This window comes from Schistocerca piceifrons, chromosome 2, assembly GCF_021461385.2.
Source record: "Schistocerca piceifrons isolate TAMUIC-IGC-003096 chromosome 2, iqSchPice1.1, whole genome shotgun sequence".
Lineage (NCBI taxonomy): Eukaryota > Metazoa > Arthropoda > Insecta > Orthoptera > Acrididae > Schistocerca > Schistocerca piceifrons.
The window spans coordinates 776,561,162-776,584,163 of NC_060139.1; the positions used below are offsets into that span (position 1 = coordinate 776,561,162).

At 38.7% G+C, this 23,002-nt stretch overlaps 1 protein-coding gene across 1 annotated transcript in view; it reads right to left on the minus strand.

Moving 5' to 3' along the window:
- Positions 1–4,333: 4,333 nt before the first annotated feature.
- LOC124776824 (DNA polymerase delta subunit 3) overlaps positions 4,334–23,002 on the minus strand; it is a 45,177-nt gene continuing 26,508 nt past the window's right edge. The window contains exons 5-8 of the mRNA XM_047251979.1: positions 22,620–22,778; positions 21,416–21,860; positions 15,032–15,220; positions 4,334–4,782 (exon numbers count right to left, since the gene is read on the minus strand). Coding sequence (XP_047107935.1) covers positions 4,574–4,782; positions 15,032–15,220; positions 21,416–21,860; positions 22,620–22,778 — 1,002 coding nt within the window. The 3' untranslated portion in view covers positions 4,334–4,573. The remainder of the gene's footprint in view (positions 4,783–15,031; positions 15,221–21,415; positions 21,861–22,619; positions 22,779–23,002) is intronic.

The window sequence follows — 23,002 nt, forward strand, 5'->3', positions numbered from 1 at the left end:
GTGACTGCTGTTCTTGTACACGGGATGAGTTGGTTGATGTTCTTAATCAGCTCGACATTGCCCTGACTTCTGTCAAACAACTGGCAGCTGCTACAAATCAATGTGTTGAAAGAGCTCCTGAGAGTCATGTATCCCTGGTACCAGTGCCAAAGGCACCTTAAGTACTAACCTGTCCTGTGGATCTTGTCTCCTCCATAGAAAATACAGGATCTGTCATTACTTGTCCATTTGACTCCGAGTGGGATTCCAATTTCACATTTAGGCATCCTGTGCAGTGTAGATGGGGACCAGGGAGGACTCAGGGTGTGATACAGAACCCATTAGCCTACAAGTTTGAGGTGCTGTCTTTCACTGAAACTGAGCCAGTGGGACCCACTTCAGCTGTTTTGGGGACATCCAACAAATATTACGATATCTGACAGAATATTTGCAATTTTTTCCTTTTTTTAAAGGAATCACTTCACTTCACTATACCTAATTGCGTCATCTGTAAAAAGTCTCTCTGGTCATTAATGTGAAACATAAACACCAACAGTCCTAATACACTTCCCTGAGCACATATAAAGTATTTTTACTTCCATCAATATTTCTTGATGCGAGATGACACACTGCATCCTTCCTACCATGAAATTCTCATCCCAGTCACAAGTATAACTTCATACTCATACGATAGTACTTTTGAGATACTTTCTGGAATGCATTCTGGAAGTCAAAACACACTGCATCGAAAAATAGTGGCACATGTAGGCATGAATGACACCTGCTGCATGGTTTCTGAGGACATCTTCAGTTCTTTTCGATTGATGCTGATTTGGTGAAGGCAGCTAGCATTGCATGCATGGTGCAGGCTAAGCTCATGATCTGTAGCATTGTACCCACAATCGATCAGTCGTCTGGCTTGGAACAAAGTGGAAGATATAAATCAGAGTCTCAAATGATTCTGAGAGAGTATCAGATGCAAATTTCTCAACCTCTGCTGTTGGGTAGAGAATGCAAAGTGGCAACTAGGGTATCAGATTATGTGTGGCATGGACAGGAGGATTTTTTACGTTAGAGGAATCCTGCTTGGGATCAAAGACAAACTACTGCCCAAAATCATTGTTCTCAGATTGGGTACAGAAAAGATTAAAATATGAGTAAACTGTCGGAGCACCCAAGGAAAGGTCCTACAATTAGTACCACTTAATGACGTTTATAATGCCCAAATAGTATTAGGAACAGAACACTGCTGGAAACCAGAAGTGAGTTGCAACAAAATCCGAAGATCAGATTGGTATATTTATTGTAGGGATAAGTTAGTCGTCAATGGTGACTATATATTTGTTGCAGTACAGAATTCAATAATATCTAGTGAGGTTATCATGGAATATGAAAGTGAATTAATATGGGTGATGTTAAGCATCAAGGTGGGTCAAAAATAGTAATTGGAAGCTTTAATAGACAGCCTGGGTCAGGAGCTGTAGTGATAGGGCAATTCAGAGAGAGCTTGAAGAATACTGTTAATATCTTTCCTGATCATGCTGTTGTCATAGATGACTTCAAATTGCCAGGCACAGATTGGGACAGTCATTCTATCTAAACTGGTGCCAGAGACAGGTATTTGTACGACATTAAGAGTAATGTCCTTTCCAAAAATTACTTTGATAGATAATTTAGAGAACCCACCCAAGAAGATAACATCTTAGACCATCTAGCAACCAACACTTAATGTGCAGGAAGGTGTCAACGATCATAAAGCTGTGAGAGCAACTATCATTTCAGGTATTACAAGGAACGTTAAGGGAGGTAGTAAAAAACTTTTGCTTTGCAAGAGTGACAGGATAGAAATTGCAGAGTATCCGAGTAGTCAACATCCAGAGTATCCGAGTAGGCAATATCAAATAATCAGTGCTGAGGATGAAGACGTGGAGCAAAAATGGAAAAAAATTCAAAAGCATCATTCAATATGCCTCAGACAAGCATGTACCAAGCAATTCCTTAAAGACAGGAAAGATTCACCATTGTTTAATGGTCTTGTTACAAAACTGCTACATAAACAAAGATAGCTTCATCACAGACTCAAGTGAAGTCAAAACGTACCTGACAAATGAAAGCTGAAAGAAGCACAGTGAGTGTAAGGAGAAAAATGAGAGAAGCGTTCAGCGACTTTGAAAGTAAAATTTTTTCAACCGATCTGACTAAAGTCCCTAAGAGGTTCCAGTCTTACGTGAAATTGAATAGTTAATTTTGAACAGTTTACCAATCACTCAGTGACCATACTGGCACTGGAAAATCATAATATGGCCCCTCCTTTCAATCATTGTATGAATATCAAAAAGGCAGAAATTGAAATACCTGATTGCGGATTAGAAACGCAACTATAGTTGCTTAGTAGTGGAAAGTCACCAGGACCTGTAAGATTCTACAAGGATTTTGCTCCCCTTTACCAGCAGTTTATCATAGATCACTGGAGCTCCAAAGGGCACCCAGTGGAAAAGGAAAGGGCAGTCATACCCATCTTCAAGAAGAGTCACAGGACAGATGCGCTATAGGCCTATCTCGCTTACATCAATCCATTGTAGAATTATGAAACATATTTATGCTCAAGAATTGTTAAGTTTCTGGAGTACAAAAATCTTCTCCATAAAGATCAACATGGATTTCTCAGAGATCTCGTGAAACTCAGCTTGCTCTGTTCCTCCATGAGATGCATAGGCTACTATAGACAATAGCACTCAGCTTGATTAAACGTTTATTGACTTCACGAATGCACTTGACTCCATCCCGCAATGCTATTTAGTGAAAAAATATGAGCTTACCGAGTTTCGGACCGAATACTCAACAAGTCGCTCATAATGAAACAAAATTGACAGTTATAAAGTACTGCAAGGAAGTGTGATAGGACCATTACTGTTTACAATGTGTGTACACGATCTAGTAGACAGCATCAGAAGATCTTTCAGACTGTTTGCAGAAGATGCAGTTGTATATAAGAAAGTAGCAATGCCAGAAGAGAGTATCATTTTGCAGAGGACTGATGAATGTTGCTAACTCTGGCAGCTGACCCTGAACATAAATAAATGTAACATACTGTAATTATATAGGTAGAAAAATCTACTATTGTACAACTACACTATTGATGACAAATTGCTGGAAACAGTATCTACCGTAAAATATTTAGGAGTAACAACCCTGAGACCCTACGCGGAATGACCACATAAAACAAATAGCAGTAAAAGCAGATGCCAGACTGAGATTCATAGAAAGAATCTTAAGTTATAACTTATCCATGAAAGAAGTTGCTTACAACGCAAATGTTTGACCAATTCTTGAGTATTCTCCATCAATCTAGGACCCTTCCCAGGTAGGACTGACACCGTTTAAATGGTGCAAGAATGTTACAGAGATGCTTAACAAACTCAGAAAACACAAGAGGCATTGTGCATCATGGAGAAGTCTACAATTAAAATCCAGAGACAGTACTTTCCAGGAAGAGTCAGACAACATATTACTTCCTCCCACATACATCTTGCGAAATGACAACAATGAGAAAATGTGAAAACTTAAAGCTAATACAGAGGCTTACTGACACTCATTCTCACCATGTGCCATTCATGAGTGGAATGGGGAAATGGGGGATGGGGTGTAAGATAGTGGTACCAGAAGTACACTTCGCCCACACCATCAGGTGGCTTGGGGAGTACTGATGTAGATACAAATTTGAGATAGTAGTGTGTGTTTGGACAAGAAGAGAATAGAAGCTTTCGAAATGTGGTGCTACAGAAGAATGCTGAACGTTAGATGGAGATGGGTAGACCACATAACTAATGAGGAGGTATTGAATAAAATTGGTGAGATGAGAAATTTGTGGCACAACTTGATTAGAAGAAGGGACCCATTGGTAGGACATGTTCTGAGGCATCAAGGGATCACCAATTTAATATTAGAGGGAAGCGTGGAGAGTAAAAATCGTAGAGGGAGACCAAGAGATTGAATACACTAAGCAGATTCAGAAGGATGTATGTTGCAGTAGGTACTAGGAGATGAAGAAGCTTGCACAGGATAGAGTAGTATGGGGAGCTGCATCAAATCAGTCTCTGGACAGAAAACCACCACCGCCAACACAACAACAACAAGTGTGTCACCATGAACTCACATTCTTAAAAAATTTGAAGCTTCTTGTTTGAAGCCCTGAAAGTGAGTTATTTTCATGTGCTTTGGTAAAGCAGCAGACAGTCTGTAGCTGCATTCCGAAATATGACATCAAGTTATAAAATTTTAAGTGTACTGTTTTTAATAATCATATGTTTTTGTGTACAATTCTCTCAGAACACAAATAGCTCAATAATCAGTCCATCAATGAAAGGCACATTGCATTACAGATTTCTTTCAGGATGTATATACATGCAGATTAACAAAATAAACACGTTCATATACATCTTGGGTCAATAATAATAATAATAATAATAATAATAATAATAGCAAAAAACCTGAAAATATGTTCCTTGAATAGAATTAAAAATACACATATATCTTACACTTTTGTAACATTACTATGTTTCATGGGGCTGCAATTAAAATACATCTATAAAACTTAACTCTTTTTAAAAAAGTTCATAAGTGTCGCCTGTTTTGATCTCTGAGGAGGTGAAACCTTTTTCCTTGGGCTCTCTCTAACATTATTCTCAGTCTCTTTTTTGGTATTGTTTGGTGTAGATTCATTTTTTGTCTTCACTTCATTTTCTTTCCCTTCTTCATGATCACTATCACTGCAGCTTTCATACACAAATTCCTTCTTTGTAACTGAAACAAAGCAGTATAGTGTGATTACTATTAAGAGACTAAAATTATTGCTAAATTATAGTGAGACTTAATAAAATTATGTTTATAAGCTATTCCTGCAAAGAGTAAAATTCCTTTTTTCTACGCTGAAGAAAATTTAGTGGACACTAATGAACACAGAGTGTGTCCATAAAAGTTTGGAACTTTAAAACCTAGTATATAGCAGGATGAAAGGACCACTACATGCTACAAAATCAATTACTCATGATAATAAACACCAAACCTCTTTATTTTATACCCAATTATTCATTCCTTGTGGTATATGTGGAATAAAATAAAGAGAAAAGTAGATAGACAGAGAAGTGCATCACAGGGGATGTATGCCATCTAGGTGCTTGGAATGCTATGTACGACAGTCTGACCACTAACACCTATACAAGAGTCAACAATGACTTAAAAAAAGAAGGTAGTCTCAGTAAGTAAGAAATACAATTACATAACTTAAAACAAATGAAAATGCTGTACAAATATGTATGATATCGATAGTGGAAAACATTTTATTACTTGTACAGTTATAACTATCACGATAAACAAACAAATTCTCCTCTATAAAAATGTAGGTATGACTTTGGTGCCTATAGAAAACTTAAAAAAGTTTCTGTGCAACAGAAAAATTGAGAATATGCCAGCTATGCTCAAAGCAGGGATGCGTGAGAATGAAAAACTCAGAAATAAATTTATTTGAGTGACATATGCAAGCAGTCTTATTACTCAGCAGTGGGAAAACACAAAACTGTCAATGTAACAGTATGTTATACTGTATAAGCAGAATTCTACCCTGGGGGTCCATTAAAGATAAAAAGTGCTGTCTAGTAAAACACCACTGCTGCAGGACATGAGTTCCGCTACTAGACTAATATATAAAAAAGGTATATGATCACACGATGATTACACACTGAAGTCATTCATAAAAATGAATGTATCATGTAAATGTATGAAAGATACAGATTCCAATAGTGTAATGATAACACTTGATACCTACATTAAGCGGAACATAATTAAATTAAAATGCAGTTGTCACAACTGATATGAGCCATCAATTTCCTAAAACAAAGGGCAGATTCTTATACATCCAAAGGCCACCATCAGCAAGGAAGGAGCAGTCATCCAAAATATCTATACACATACACCACAAGCATCACCATCTGGTACATCCTCTTGCCGAAGAAAGTGGCATGTTAGAAACACTTTACCTCGTCTAAAAGTAGGTCCAATGTGAAATCAAACAATGGAAAATCCAAGATGGAAAGCAACAATATTATGAGAAGGAAAGTTGCTACTCACCATACAGCGGAGATGCTGAGTCGCAGATAGGCACAACAAAAAGACTCTCACAATTATAGCTTTCGGCCGTTAAGGCCTTTGTCAACAATACACACACACACACACACACACACACACACACACACAGAAGACTGTAGTCACAGGCAACTGAAACCACACTGCGAGTAGCAGTGCATGATAGGAGGGGCAACTGGGTGGGGGTAAGGAGGAGGCTGGAAAGGGGAGGGTTAGGGATAGTATGGTGAGGATAGCAGACAATGAAGTGCTGCAGGTTAGACTGAGGGCAGTGGGGGGGGGGGGGCGAAGTAGTGGAAAAGGAGAGAGATAAAGAGACTGGGTGCGGTGGTGGAATGATGGTTGTGTAGTGCTGGAATGGGAACAGGGAAGGGACTGGTTGGGTGAGGACAGTGACTAATGAAGGTTGAGGCCAGGAGTGTTATGGGAACGTAGGATGTATTACAGGGAAAGTCCCCACTTGTGCAATTCAGACAAGCTGGTGTTAGTGAGAAGGATCCATAGGGCACAGGCTGTGAAGCAGTCACTGAAATGAAGGATATTATGTTTGGCAGAGTGTTCAGCAACGGAGAGGTCCACTTGTTTCTTGGCCACAGTTTGTCGGTGGCCATTCATGCAGACACACAGCTTGTTAGTTGTCATGCCTACATAGAATGCAGCACAGTGGTTGCAGCTTAGCTCGTAGACCACATGACTGGTTTCACAGGTAGCCCTGATTTTGATGGGATAGATGATGTTAGATTGGACTGGAGCAGGTGATGGTGGGTGGACGTAAGGGACAGGTCTTGCATCTAGGTCTATTACAGGGATGTGAGCCAAGAGGTAAGGGATTGGAAGCAGGAATTGTGTAAGGAGGGACGAGTACGTTGTGTAGGTTCGGTAGACAGTGGAATACCACTGTGGGAAGGGTGGGAATGATAGTGGGCAGGACGTGCGACAGCATGACTTGGCAAGGACTCAGCTAATGTCTGAAGCAGTGCTGAAGGGAATTCACACCATTAATCCTGCAGGGCTGTCCACAAATCCGTAAGAGTATGAGGGGGTTGAGATCTCTTCTGAACAGCACGTTGCAAGGCATCTCAGATATGCTCAATAATGTTCATGTCTGGGGAGTTTGGTGACCAGCAGAAGTGTTTGAACTCAGAAAAGTGTTCCTGCAGCCACTCTGTAGCAACACTGGATGTGTGGTGTGTCCCATTGTCCTGCTGAAATTGCGCAAGTGCATTGGAATGCACAATGGACATGAATGGATGCAGGTGATCAGACAGGATGGTTATGTACGTGTCACCTGTTAGAGCCGTATCCAGACGTATCAGGGGTCCCACACTCCAACTGCACATGCCCCACATCATTAAGAGCCTCCACCAGGTTGAACAGTACCCTACTGACATGCAGGGTACATGGATTCATGAAGTTATGAACATACAAATACATGTGCATCCACTTGACGCAATTTGAAATGAGACTCATCCAAAAACATGTTCCCTGCCATCAACAATCCAACGTAGGTGTTGCTGGGCCCAGGCGACATGTAAAGCTTTATGTCATGGAGTCATCAATGGTACACGAGTGGGCCTTCGGCTCCAAATGTCCATATCGATGATGTTTCACTGAATAGTTTTCACGCTGACAGATGACCCAGCATTGAAATCTGCAGCAATTTGCAAAAAGGTTGCATTTCTCTCACGTTAAATGTTTCTCTTCCGTTGTCATTAATCCCGTTCTTGCAGGATCTTTTTCCAACCACAGCGATGTCAGAGATTTGATGTTTTACCGGATTCCTGATATTCACTGTGCACTCGTGAAATGGTCATACTTCATCGCTACCTTGGAGATGTTGTGTCCCGTCCCATTGCTCAAGTGTTGACTATAACACCACGTTCAGTCACTTAAATCTTGATAACCTGCCATTGTAGCAGCAGTAACTGATGCAACAACTGCGCCAGACACTTGTTGTCTTATTCTGCCTGTTTACATATCTCTGTATTTGAATATCAGTTTCTCTGGTGCTTCAGTTTATTTTAACTGGACAATTGCCCAACTGCCAGTCATCTTCAGGTGAGCCATCGAAGATTGAGGAAGATGTTCTCTGCTCTGCCTTACGTAGCGGGCTGATAATACTGCCACTCGTGCGTCAGAGTAATGGTGACAGAAGTGCCACACTGCCCGATGGCAGCACCCTCGCTGGTGGAATTGCAACGATCAGCTGTCTTCAGTATTGACACTCATCGCAGTCATCAGAGTACTCTGGCATCTTTGTCTGGAGCAAATCTTATAGATGACTGAATTCGACACATTATCTAGCTGGTAGCCGCTGTCATAGTTCATTAGATTTTCCGCAATGCTTATTTCAATGGATTCTTTTATAACAAAGTCCCAAAAAGATGTTGCTGTGCCCAAAATTAATGTTTTATCATATTCCACTTAATGTCACTCTTCCATCCAACCAAAACATCCAGGAATGGGTAACAACCATCTTCCTTCACTTCCACATAAATTGAATGCTCTCATGTACAGAGTTAAGAGGATGTAAAAACTCCACTAACTTATCTTCTCTGCGGGGCCACACTATCAAAGTATCACCCATGTACCTCCAAAAAAACAGTTGGTTTTAGAACCGCTAATTTAAGTGCTCTTTCCTCTAAATCCTCCACAAGAAAGTTAGCCACCAGGGGAGACAAGGGGATGCACATGGCGACACTGTTGGTCTGTTCAAAATATTCTTGGTTAAACATAAAATAGATTCAGGAAAGAGCATGCCGAAACAAAGCAGTGATGTCCAACTGAAACTGTTTACCAATTAGTGCATAGGAATCAGCAAGTGGTACCTTTTTAAAAGAGATACAACATCAAAACTCACTAGGAGTTCCAAACTACTTAGCTGGAGAACTCCCAGTCTGTTGATAAAATCGGCAGAGTTCCATATATGATGTGGACATTTGCCAACCAATGGTCTCAGCAAGAAAGCAAGATGTTTGGCTAAATCATATGTGGGGCATCAATATTACTCACTCCACATCATAAAGGAAGATCTTCTTTGTGCACTTTAGGAAGACCATACAGTCTTGGTGGTACGCTGCCTTGTGGTCTTAACCATTTGATGGTCTCTGGAGGTTAGGAGTAAGAATTCAGGAGTGTACACATTTTCTGTTGCACACATGCTGTAGGGTTGTGATCAATCTTCCTGTACACAGTAACACTGAGTATGTCATACATCTTCTCCGTTACTCTGATACACACGCGGGAATACTATCAGCATGCCATACAAGGTGGAGTGGAGAACGTCTTTGTCAGTCTTTGATGGCTCACCCAAAGATCACTGGCAGGTGTCCAGTTGAAATATGGTGGAGTGAAGTTTACGACGACTGGCTGCAATCCCAAAATCTCTTCGAGTATTTTCTTAACCAATCTTCTACGGTAAGTCGTACGGTCAGTATTGCCTTGCGCGTTTCTACATTTCTCCGGAATCGAAACTGATCTTCCCCAATACCCAAAGTTTGCTTCTACCAATTTTTCTATTCTTCTGTAAAGAATCCTTGTTAGTATTTTGCAACCATGACTTATTAAACTGATGGTTCAGTTATTTTCACACCTGTCAGCAACTGCTACCTTTGGTATCAGAATTATTACATTCTTCTTGAAGTCTGAGGTTATTTCACCTGTCTCAAATATCTTGCACACGAGATGGAAGAATTGTGTAATGTTTGGCTCTCCCAAGGCTATCAGTAGTACTGATGGAATGTCATTTACTCCCACGGCCTTGTTTCAACTTAGATCTTTCACAGCTTTGCCAAATTCTCATAGTATCACATTTCATATCTCCCGTCTCATCTTCATCCTCTTTCATTTCTATAACATTCCTTTCAACTTCATCTTCCTTTTATATACCCTCTACATACTCTCTTCACTTTTTAGCTTTCCCTTCTTTGCTTAGGACTGGTTTTCCATCCAAGTTTTTGATATTCATGCACATGCTTGTCTTCCCTCTAAAGGCTTCTTTCATTTTTCTGCAGGCAGTATATATCTTTACACTAGGAAATATGCTTCTAAATCCTTTCACTTGTCCTCTAGCATTGCTGCTTCACAATTTTGCACTTCTTGCCACTCTCATGTTTTGTTTGTTGTTGTGGTCTTCAGTCCTGAGACTGGTTTGATGCAGCTCTCCATGCTACTCTATCCTGTGCAAGCTTTTTCATCTCCCAGTACCTACTGCAACCTACATCCTTCTGAATCTGCTTAGTGTCTTCATCTCTTGGTCTCCCTCTACGATTTTTACCCTCCACGCTGCCCTCCAATACTAAATTGGTGATCCCTTGATGCCTCAGAACATGTCCTACCAACCGATCCCTTCTTCTGGTCAAGTTGTGCCACAAACTTCTCTTCTCCCCAATCCTATTCAATACTTCCTCATTAGTTATGTGATCTACCCATCTAATCTTCAGCATTCTTCTATAGCACCACATTTCGAAAGCTTCTATTCTCTTCTTGTCCAAACTATTTATCGTCCATGTTTCACTTCCATACATGGCTACGCTCCATACGAATACTTTCAGAAATGACTTCCTGACACTTAAATCAATACAGGATGTTAACAAATTTCTCTTCTTCAGAAACGCTTTCCTTGCCATTGCCAGCCTACATTTTATATCCTCTCTACTTCGACCATCATCAGTTATTTTGTTCCCCAAATAGCAAAACTCCTTTACTACTTTAAGTGCCTCATTTCCTAATCTAATTCCCTCAGCATCACCCGACTTGATTAGACTACATTCCATTATCCTTGTTTTGCTTTTGTTGATGTTCATCTTATATCCTCCTTTCAAGACACTGTCCATTCCATTCAACTGCTCTTCCAAGTCCTTTGCTGTCTCTGACAGAATTACAATGTCATCGGCGAACCTCAAAGTTTTTATTTCTTCTCCATGAATTTTAATACCTACTCCGAATTTTTCTTTTGTTTCCTTTACTGCTTGCTCAATATACAGATTGAACAACATCGGGGAGAGGCTACAACCCTGTCTTACTCCCTTCCCAACCACTGCTCCCCTTTCATGTCCCTCGACTCTTATAACTGCCATCTGGTTTCTGTACAAATTGTAAATAGCCTTTCGCTCCCTGTATTTTACCCCTGCCACCTTTAGAATTTGAAAGAGAGTATTCCAGTCAACATTGTCAAAAGCTTTCTCCAAGTCTACAAATGCTAGAAACGTAGGTTTGCCTTTCCTTAATCTTTCTTCTAAGATAAGTCGTAAGGTCAGTATTGCCTCACGTGTTCCAGTGTTTCTACGGAATCCAAACTGATCTTCCCCGAGGTTGGCTTCTACTAGTTTTTCCATTCGTCTGTAAAGAATTCGTGTTAGTATTTTGCAGCTGTGACTTATTAAGCTGATAGTTCGGTAATTTTCACATCTGTCAACACCTGCTTTCTTTGGGATTGGAATTATTATATTCTTCTTGAAGTCTGAGGGTATTTCGCCTGTTTCATACATCTTGCTCACCAGATGGTAGAGTTTTGTCAGGACTGGCTCTCCCACGGCCGTCAGTAGTTCCAATGGAATATTGTCTACTCCGGGGGCCTTGTTTCGACTCAGGTCTTTCAGTGCTCTGTCAAACTCTTCACGCAGTATCATATCTCCCATTTCATCTTCATCTACATCCTCTTCCATTTCCATAATATTGTCCTCAAGTACATCGCCCTTGTATAGACCCTCTATATACTCCTTCCACCTTTCTGCTTTCCCTTCTTTGCTTAGAACTGGGTTTCCATCTGAGCTCTTGATATTCATACAAGTCGTTCTCTTATCTGCAAAGGTCTCTTTAATTTTCCTGTAGGCGGTATCTATCTTACCCCTAGTGAGATAGGCCTCTACATCCTTACGTTTGTCCTCTAGCCATCCCTGCTTAGCCATTTTGCACTTCCTGTTTATCTCATTTTTGAGACGTTTGTATTCCTTTTTGCCTGTTTCGCTTACTGCATTTTTATATTTTCTCCTTTCATCAATTAAATTCAATATTTCTTCTGTTACCCAAGGATTTCTACTAGCCCTAGTCTTTTTACCTACTTGATCCTCTGCTGCCTTCACTACTTTATCCCTCAAAGCTACCCATTCTTCTTCTACTGTATTTATTTCCCCCATTCCTGTCAATTGCTCCCTTATGCTCTCCCTGAATCTCTGTACAACCTCTGGTTCTTTTAGTTTATCCAGGTCCCATCTCCTTAAATTCCCACCTTTTTGCAGTTTCTTCAATTTTAATCTACAGGTCATAACCAATAGATTGTGGTCAGAGTCCACATCTGCCCCTGGAAATGTCTTACAATTTAAAACCTGGTTCCTAAATCTCTGTCTTACCATTATATAATCTATCTGATACCTTTTAGTATCTCCAGGGTTCTTCCATGTATACAACCTTCTTTCATGATTCTTAAACCAAGTGTTAGTTATGATTATGTTGTGCTCTGTGCAAAATTCGACCAGGCGGCTTCCTCTTTCATTTCTGTCCCCCAATCCATATTCACCTACTATGTTTCCTTCTCTCCCTTTTCCTACTGACGAATTCCAGTCACCCATGACTATTAAATTTTCGTCTCACGTTTTAGACGTTTGTATTCCCTTTTGCCTGGTTCGCTTGCTGCATTTTTAAATTTCCTCCTTTCATCAATTAAATTCAACATCTCTTGTGTTATCCAAGGATTCATACTAGGCCTTCTCTTTTTACCTATTTGATCTTTTGCTGCCTTCACTATTTCGTCTCTTAAAGCTACCATTCATCTTCTACTGCATACCTTTCCCCTGTTCTTGTCAACCATTGCCTAATGCTCTCTCTGAAACTCTCAACAGCCTCTGGTTCTTTCAACTTTTCCAGATCCTCTCTCCTTAATTTCTTATCTTTTTTCCAATTTCTTCAGCTTTAATCTACAGTTCATAACCAATAAATCATGATCAGAGTCCACATCTGCCCCTGGGAATGTCTTAAAATTTAAAATCTGGATCCTAAATCTCTGTCTAACCACTATATAATCAATCTGAAACCTTCTGGTGTCTCCAGTCCCCTCCACCTTCTTTTATGATTCTTAAACCAAGTGTGAGCGATGATTAAATTATGCTTTGTGCAAAACTTTACCAGGTGGTTTGCTCTTTCATTCCTTTTGCCCAGTCCACATCCACCAACTATTTTTCTCTCTCTTCCTTTTCCTACTATCAAGTACCAGTCCCCCATCACAATTAAATTTTCGCCACCTTTACCTATATGAATACTTCATTTTACTTCATTATACATTTCTTCAATCTCTTCATCATCCCCTCACCTAACTGCCTCAACTTCCTCCTTGCCCCAACCACCCTAATTGCTTCACCCATCATGCACAGTTGCCTGCAGTTTGGCCTCGGCAGTCAGGGACAGAGGTCACATGTGTGTTAATTTTGTTTGTGCATGTTGCATATTCCAGAAAAAGGACCTGAAAGCTTACTTGTTTAGCAGTCTTTTTTTTTTATGCCTGTCTGCGATTCAGCACTTCCACTTATGGTGAGTAGCACTCTAATACTGTCATTATTCCATCACTGACTTTCCATTGTTAGATAAAGAGTATCCACATATGAGCTGCATGTTTCATCACAAAATTTGTTTATTCAGTTCATGAATGTTACAGAAATCACAAAAAACTTCAGTAGAGACTTTATGCAATAATATGGGGGAAAATTCTGATATGTCATGTACCCTCCCATGGCAGCTCGACTAGTACAGATGACGATGTCATTTACTCGCAAGTAACATAAATTATGATTGTGATGAGAATGGATATTTTATCATTTTGAGAATGGCAATGATGGCTACACATACATCAGTATCTTGTTCAATCTGTTTTGACAGAACTTCACCTACTCACTACCTACAACAGCAATATGAGGGAAAGGAAGATTTTCAAAGAAGTAAAATTCATAAAGCTGTTTCTGAATAATATACAGATAGTAGTACTATTGGCCTCATGAACTCTGAGAAGAAGGAAGGAAAAAGAAGGAAGATAAGGGTGTAACATCCAGTCAGTGATTGGGTCATTAGATATGGACTACAAGCTTGATTGGGGAAAGATAGGGAAGGAAATTACCCACATCCTCTTCAAATGAACCACTCCAGCATTAGCTTTAAGTACATTAGGAAATCACAAAAACCTTAAATCTGGATGGTCAGATATGGACTAAAACTACATGCGCCTTGGACAAATTAGACAGATTAGGGCTCATTCGGATGCATAGATAATTGTTTTTCCTTCTCTCTACATGTGAGTGGAACAGGAAAGGAAATGACTAATAGTGGTACAGAGTATTCTTCGCCATCCACATTATGGTGACTTGTAGAGTATGTATGTAGATGTAGATGCACATGCAAATCCAATGCCTTAATCACCATGTCTCCAACATGGCACAGTTATCAGTGGTAGAACGGTTCAGTGAGAAGTATTAAGGACCACATCACCTACCTCTTCATTCTGGGTACAAAAACGTTGTTATTCCAAATCAGCAGATCTACGACTGTGCACGGAAAGAGGTGACCAACTATTCACAGTGTTTCAAAACTGACACACACAATTCACAATAGGATATTCATCAACAAACAACTAATTCTCATTTCACACTGAGCTTAAATGAAAAATAACTGACCTCTAAATCAGCCATTTGCACAAACCTCTAGGCACTTCCCTGAATGCTTTGAATGTTGTGTGAATCAATACAAAACAAACAGGAAAAAAGTAAGTTGTTCACTACACATAAAATTTAAACATCACTACTACTTACAAGTGAAAATTATGTAGTAAGGGGACAGTATTAGGTCGGATATTATCAGAAAATAGCACACAGAGTAAAAAGACGAAGGAAACACACACCTGTAAAAGAAACTCTGAGTAGATACTTACTCATATAGCCATCCTCATCCATAAATGTTTTATCAATCAACTTCCGTATGCGTTTCCGACCTTTATTGAGTTCTTGCTGAGGAGTGCATGGTATTATGTCTTCCATGTCACTTCGCTGGGACGGCAATTCAGGTTCATGTTCTTCTAATGGTGGTGGTGATTCGGGAATTTCTTCTTTCTCAAATATATCTGCAAGAAAATACTTGCATGAAATCCTTAGGTAACTCTGATTTCTTGATAACAGTTGTCAGTTAATACAATAATTTACACACACACACACACACACACACACACACACACACACACACACACACACACACAGAGAGAGAGAGAGAGAGAGAGAGAGAGAGAGAGAGAGAGAGAGACAAGCACACTATATTGTGAAATACATGCAGCTTGCTAGTTTTCTGGCACTAAAATATGGAAGACATATTTCTATCGTTTGATGACAGTTAACTAAACCAAATTGCAAAATGTTACATTTCATGCCAATAACATCAGAAACTAATCATTCATAAAATTCTTTAAATGGCATTATATCATTAGGCTGCTATTTGGTTGGGATCACAGAAAGACACTAATTTCTCTTTAATAGTAAGTGGGTTATATGTATCAGCCGTTACACAGGGGATGAATTGCAACTTGAGAACTGATAATGTAGTCGAATGACAAAAGTATGGAAAATGGGTGTAAATCCCAGAAGCCAACAAAGATGTCATTTTCACTTCAGGAGAACAGCTTGACAATTCACTTCATCTTTCAGATAATTTTTCTTCATCTCTGTTTTATATGTGAATACAGAAAACTGCATTTAAAAGTTTAAAATTTTGCCAACTTTGAGTAAAAAGATTATCTTATGAATGGCTGAATAGCTTCTGTACACCTCTTTTAAGACCTGAATATGAAGCATCACACCCAATGTGTGTCAAATTGTCAATGTGTTTTTTTTTTTTCTTTCTTTGGTTCAGTAACATGTATATCTACCAATAATAGCAAGGATATTGAAGTCATTGTTAATGCAATAATTTTAAGCTTAATGACATCACAAAGTCTGTTAAATTATTACAAAAATAGGTACTGGGGTTTAAAGTGTAATTACAGAAAGCATCTTTTAGAATGGCCAAAATGGGATTCAAATCATGATCACTGCAATCATACACTCAAGGAGTTAAATGTTGAAAGCCAAGTACAAAGGCTGTTTAGTCTGATGATCTCATCGTGGATGGGATGTTAAACCTCAGACTCTCATCCTCCCAATTAAAAACAGCTTTGGTTCATACCATCATTGAAGTTTCTCGACCCACTGATGAAAATAAATTATTGAGTTTAGTTCACCAATACACTCACTCATGTAGCATATTGGTTCAGAGCAAATGGTTTCCTGCTAAATGAAAATAAAACTCAGCAGACAATCTTCACTCTAAGAGACAAGCCACTATCTGATGACCCCAGTTCTGTTAAATTCCTGGGAGTTTATTTAGACGAAAAGTTATCCTGGGGCCAACATGTAAACTATATTAGTAGTAAGCTATCTAGAGTAATTTATTTATCAAGACAACTCAGAAATTGTGTGCCTGAAACATACATCAGATCATCTTATTTTGCATTTCTCCAAAGTATAATGTCCTATGGCATTATCTTGTGGGGTAACTGTAGTCATACACATGACATCCTATTATTGCAGAAGAAAGCCATTAGGATAATTACAAATTCTTCACATAAGGCTCACTGCAAACCCTTATTTACTAAACAAAAAATTATGACAGTAATAAACCTCTATATATACAATGTCTTAATCTTTACGAAGAAGAACCTACAAGATGTGAAACGTAGAGAAAACGTACATTGTTACAGCACAAGAAGCATCAAACACATATACACACCTTACCACAGATTATCAAAATCAATAAATAGCTATGAAGTCACAGGGCACAAACTATTTACTAAGCTGCCACATGCTATACAGGATCTTCATGAACATACATTCAAAGAAAGACTGCATGAATGGTTTATTGCCCACCCATTCTATGATATCAATGAATTCTTCAACTGTAAAATGCAGTAATCCAACAATGACCCACTGTACATTTATTGTAATATAAGCTAAAATATTTCAGTAGTCAATACTTTATCACAATGTATTATAAACTGTATCTTCATTTGACGATGTCAATTGCTATAATGGCTTAAAGACAATAAAATCTTTATTATTATATAGTCTGTCTTACACCAGCTAATGTCTGCTCAAATGATTGCAACATAGTGCATCTTGTGCACATTTCTGTTCTAGCATTGGCAAACATAATACTGTTTACTGTTGCACTTTGCTATAAACTACATTGCAGGCATTGCTAATGCTGCACACACTGTGAGGAACATTGAAGTGTGTACATCATAGTTAAAAGTTACCTAAAACAAAATGGGCTGACATATCAAAATATTTATGTTCTGAGTGCTTGAGCATATGTTATGATTAGTGCATTTACCAATCGTCATTTTTTATTTGGAGTTCTAGCACGTATATGCTTGGCAGTTACATAGTGGAGTTTTCATACTTGAATCTTACAAACGTTGTTTGAGTGTTACAAAACAGTTTCAATTGAGACTTATTGTTCACTTTCAGCTTGTTAGAGTAACGATGACGGCGGAAGTCATTCAAGACATTTGTGCCATGTGTGGGGCAAGCGCTATCAGAGAAATCATGTCAGAAAATGATTTTTTCTATTAAGGAAAGACTGTTATGGTATGAATGATTTACCACATTCACAGAGGTCTCAATAATTGGAAAATATAATGAACTGTTACCACTTAGCCTTCCTGTAACATTTTCATTCAATGGGCAAGGTTCAGAAGTTATGTGCAGGAGTACGACATGGTCTGATTCGAAACAATAAAACTCAAAGGGGTGCTCTATCTTCATTTTTGCTTGAACATCCTCAATTCATCCATCGGGTAATCCTATGCAATGCTGCTATTAGTGACGAATTATAGTGTCTTTATGCTAATTTCATGAGAGGGAGTTAACGGCTAAGCCGAAACAGAAGGCATCTCCTCAAGCAAGCGGCCATGTGAACAGCAAATATTTTGCAACTGTTGGTACAAAAAGGGTGCTATCTGCTACAAACTGCTCGCCAAGTGTGTTCATCGAAGCTGGCTTTTTTTGCCAACAACTGAGACATCTTTTGGTCTCAGTGTTGGAAGAATTATCTTGAAAAGTACATTGCATGTTGCTCCAGAACAATAGTGCCTGCTTGCACTTGGTTGATTTCACAAAAGAAGTTATCAAAATGCACTTCAAACCTGGCTTGATGGCATTGTTAGCTCTGAACCAGTAAGTTTCTACAAGCATGGAATTTATACACCACCTGCACAGTGTCAGCTGGTGAGAGAATATATTTTTTTTATAATTAATTTTTCTCTTCTGTTTACTGTAGTATTCAAAAAAATAATGGAAAGAAAGCTATAGAAATATGTGCTGCACTAATACAAATGAATTACTAGGTAATATGATAGCCTAAGTACAAAAGCCTATTTTAATAAAACACTGCATTTTATTAAAACAGTCTTCTGACAGATAGCTGTAACACAAGCATGGCTGAATCACCACCAATTAGTAAGCATTACACAATTCAGCTTTCAAAACTGCCTGTGTCCACGTGCTATGCAATATAGTATTTCCCCTCCTCACTTACAATCATCATACTTATTACTAAGGCAATCTGGGGATATACAATGTCTGTTCCAAAGATTCTGGAACTTTGTCCACAAAGTTTCTCTATGCTTACCTTTTACTTATTGTGCATGGTCTCCTTCGAAATACTCTCCTCCACAATTGATACACTGCTCCTAATGCTGTTTCCACTTCCGGAAGCAGTCTTGGTACGCCTCTTGCTGGCTCACACAAAGTGCTGCCTGCAAATTTTCTTTTATCTCATCTATCGCTGCAAATCTTTGTCTTTTCAATGGGGTTTGCAACTTTGGACATAAAAAGAATGTCTGCAGAGGCTATGTATGGAGAGTACAGAGGATGAGGCAGCATTGTGATTTTGTTTTCTGTGCAATAGTCATGCACCAACAAGATGAACGTGTGGGCGAGTTATCGCGATGCAAGAGCCAGGAGTTGTCTCGCCACATTTCAGGCCGTTTCTTTCTCACAGGCATCACAACCTGTCCTGATAATATCTTCAATTAACAGTTTGTCCCTGTGGTCTGAAATCATGATGAACTAATCCTTCAGAGTCAAAGAAAACTGTCAGTATGGCTTTGGCTTTTGACCTGCCCTAATGAGCTCTTTTTGGTCGTGGAGAACCTTTCCCGACCCATTGCGAAGATTGAATCTTGGTCTCAACATCATAACCGCAGACCCACATCTCATCACCAGTTATGATTATCTTAAAAGACATCTCGTTCTCATCTGTGAGATCCAAAAGCTCTTCACAGATTGTGAGGTGAGGGTCTTTCTGGTCTTGCCTCATGAGCTGTGGGACGAAATTGGTGCCAACACAATGCATTCCACAAGATGCTGTGTCAGGATTTCAAGACATGATCCAACTGAAATGTTACATTATTCTGCAATCTTTCAGACTGTCAGTCTTTGATTGGCATGCACAATTTCACAGACATTCCTAACATCCGGGTCGCTAGACACCGAAGGGTGTCCTGAATGAGGGTCATCTTTTGTTAACCATTTGGGACACCAATTATGGCCTAAGCACTCGCTGCCATAAGTTTCCCACCTCATTTGGTGTGTGTGTGTGTGTGTGTGTGTAAAGACTTTCTTGAGTTTCTCACAAAATTTAATGCAGATACGTAGCTCCTGTAACTCTGCCATCTCAAAATTTGCAAACTATGCAACACAACATTCTACTCAATACAACACTGAACAATAACTAAAAGACATAAAACAACAAAACTTCTGGTAGTTACACATTAAACACAGGCATGTGCTGGGGTGTCAACCGCATTTCACTCCCACAAACCAATGGCGCAAAATTATGAATGTTCTGGAATTTTTTGAACAGACCTCATACTTCACTAATTTACTGTTTCAAGAAGACTTCAATAACTGTACTAAAAATAAATAATCTGGGTAAGTCTCCACATCTAATTGAGTGCAAGCTGACAGTCCATCACACAACTTATATATTTATCACACCAATTTGTGACACATAACATGCTTCACTGGCAGTGCAATAATTTAAGAAGTAAGAAGCAAATAACGTCTTAAGGCTCATCTGTCCACCTGATTTGCCAGCAATTTTTCATGCAAAACAATTGAAAATATCAAGACAACACTGTTAGATCTTTCAGTCCAAAAATGATATCAACTGTGTTTCTACATAAATCATTAACAGTGAGTCAATAATGTAATGCTGATTTTGCACAAACTGGAAGATAAAGATGAGAAATGTGAACATTCAGAAAGCAAAGGAAAGATGCAGGCCACTCAGAAATCAAGCAACTGGCAAGAGATGAAGAAAATACAAATTATGAAACTTGGTATTGCTCATATGGTCATGTTTCTGTTAAAGAATTAGAGCAACTAAGGTTCTGTTTTAGTTGAGAAACATTTTGAAAATTACTTGACAGAAAACAAAAGAACTTTTGCTACAATAAAGCAGCACACAATGATAAGGTGAAGGAAGCCCTGAGAGGAAATGACATATCATCAGTGGTCTCCATGTATTTACTAGGAGCTACTATGGTAGAACATGTACATCACTGATCAGACAGACTTACATATATAAAGATAATGGATATTCCTGTCTGGAAAAATATATAAAATACGAGAAAGGCAGCCAGTTATCTAAAGAGGAATTGTGCAAAGCACATAGAAAACAGTTAACACCAGTATTTGAGCTCTAGCTCTCTTTCTAGTAGTGTGTACACACACACACACACACACACACACACACACACACACACACACTCTCTCTCTCTCTCTCTCTCTCTCTCTCTCTCTCTCTCTCTCTCTGTGTGTGTGTGTGTGTGTGTGTGTGTGTGTGTGTGTGTGTGTGTGTGTGTGTGTTCCTACTAAAAAAAAAAAAGAGCAAGAGCTCCAAAGCATTAATGGTATTCTACTACATGTTTGTGTGCACCACACACCAGTCATCTATAGGTCAGTGGTTGTCTTTCACTTATTTTAAATACTCATATAAAAACATATTTGTTTCAGAAAGGATAGCTCACGAGTTACTGACTTCTCTCTTTCACCTTTTATATCTCTAGTAATTTTCAACATTCCTGGTAGGTTCCCACATAATAATAACTGAGCACAGCCTTTGGCACTTTAGAGCATCATTAATGTTTGCAAATTCTGGCAATAAATATTATTCATCGACAAGAAAAAAATTACAGTTTAAAGTATAGTTCAGCTGAACTTACCATCATCGCTATCAGAGTCAGCGACAATAATTCTCTTCCGTTTCTTGACTGACTTTTCACTGTTATCATTGCCTTTTTCTTTCCTTTTATTTGGTTTCTTGCTTTTATTTGATTTGGTTTCAACAACTTTTTTTGACTTCATATTTACTTCTTCTGAATCAATTTTATCCTCTGAAATCTTTCTTCTTTTACTTGAAGTTGATTCTTGCTCTGATATTTCAGGAACTGACTTACGCTTCTTTTCTGGAGGACTATCATTCCCTTTAGGTGATGGGCAATGGCCATTCTCCTCACTTTTTGGCTTCTCTCCATCAGGTGCTGCTTCTTTTGTTTGGTTTTTAAGAAGTTTTTCATTGTTAGCATTTGTTTCTCCAACATTTTTATTGAAAAATGTTGCAATACCTCCACTCTTTCCCTTTGCAGTGGATTTTGCGGGTGCCTTTGACTGAAATAATACAGATTCTTTTAAACTAATACTAAAAACATATGAGCATCATGAAGAGGAAAAAATAATTTTTACATGGACACAACAACTGGACAAGCTTTACTTGAGCGAAGAGAAAGGAGCTGTGGCAGAAAACATGAGTACTAAGCTAGACCTCTCAGAAAGTGCTGGACTGATGTTCCACTACCGTATTCATTGCAATAGCCAATATATGAAGAAAATAGCAAATTCTCATTTACTTAATATGATACATGACGTAAGAAAACTATAATGTACTTTCCAAAACTAAATATTAGAGCTGCACATCTAGGCAAGTTTGGCAGCCATCAAATCCGAGCGAAGGAATACTGACCGCTTCTCAGAGGTTTTTCTATACCACTCGAGAGAAAAGAAATGATTGCTATTTTAATGAAACTAAGATTGTTATTTTCATTAAGAAAAGGAAATTGAACAACGAAAAGTCCAGGACAGAATAAGAGTTCTACTTCTGAGGAGGACTTTGTCTGAAAGCTTAAATATTTCTCGCATTCTTTTTTGTTGTGCCTGCCTGTGACTCATCGCTCCTCTATGTGGCAAGTAGCTATCTGTTGTTACTCAAAAAGATATTGTATAGAAAGCAAAAGCTCAAATATTGTTCTCTTCCATTTATGTCACTTTGGACACTGTTTGAATTGATTTTTTTTTCTTTACATACTTCGGCATGTACCTATTTCACTGTTTTTAGCAGTTTTAAATGAAGCAAAATGTAAAAATACTTACACTTTCAGATGACTTCTGGACCTTGCTACCTCGAGCTGCAAACATTGCAGCAATACTTCCTGGTTTTGGAGCATTTTTTACAACTGCACTGTTACCTTCTACAGTTTTTTCTGCTGTGTGTGCTTCACCATTGGTTACATGCTTGTTGGAATTTTCTGTCTGAAAAACCACACACAAAATATGAATGTGATTAATGGAAAAGTTCTAATTCGCTGATGTGTATAACGAAATACTTAAACATTAACAGAATACGCTCACACACATAAAGAATGAACAAATATTTCATTCAGCACATTTATTACCTTAAGAGAACCTAGGGAACTTCCTCAGAAAGCACTGCTTATTACTATCTTTCGAAAGTGGACACCCATTAGTATATTAAT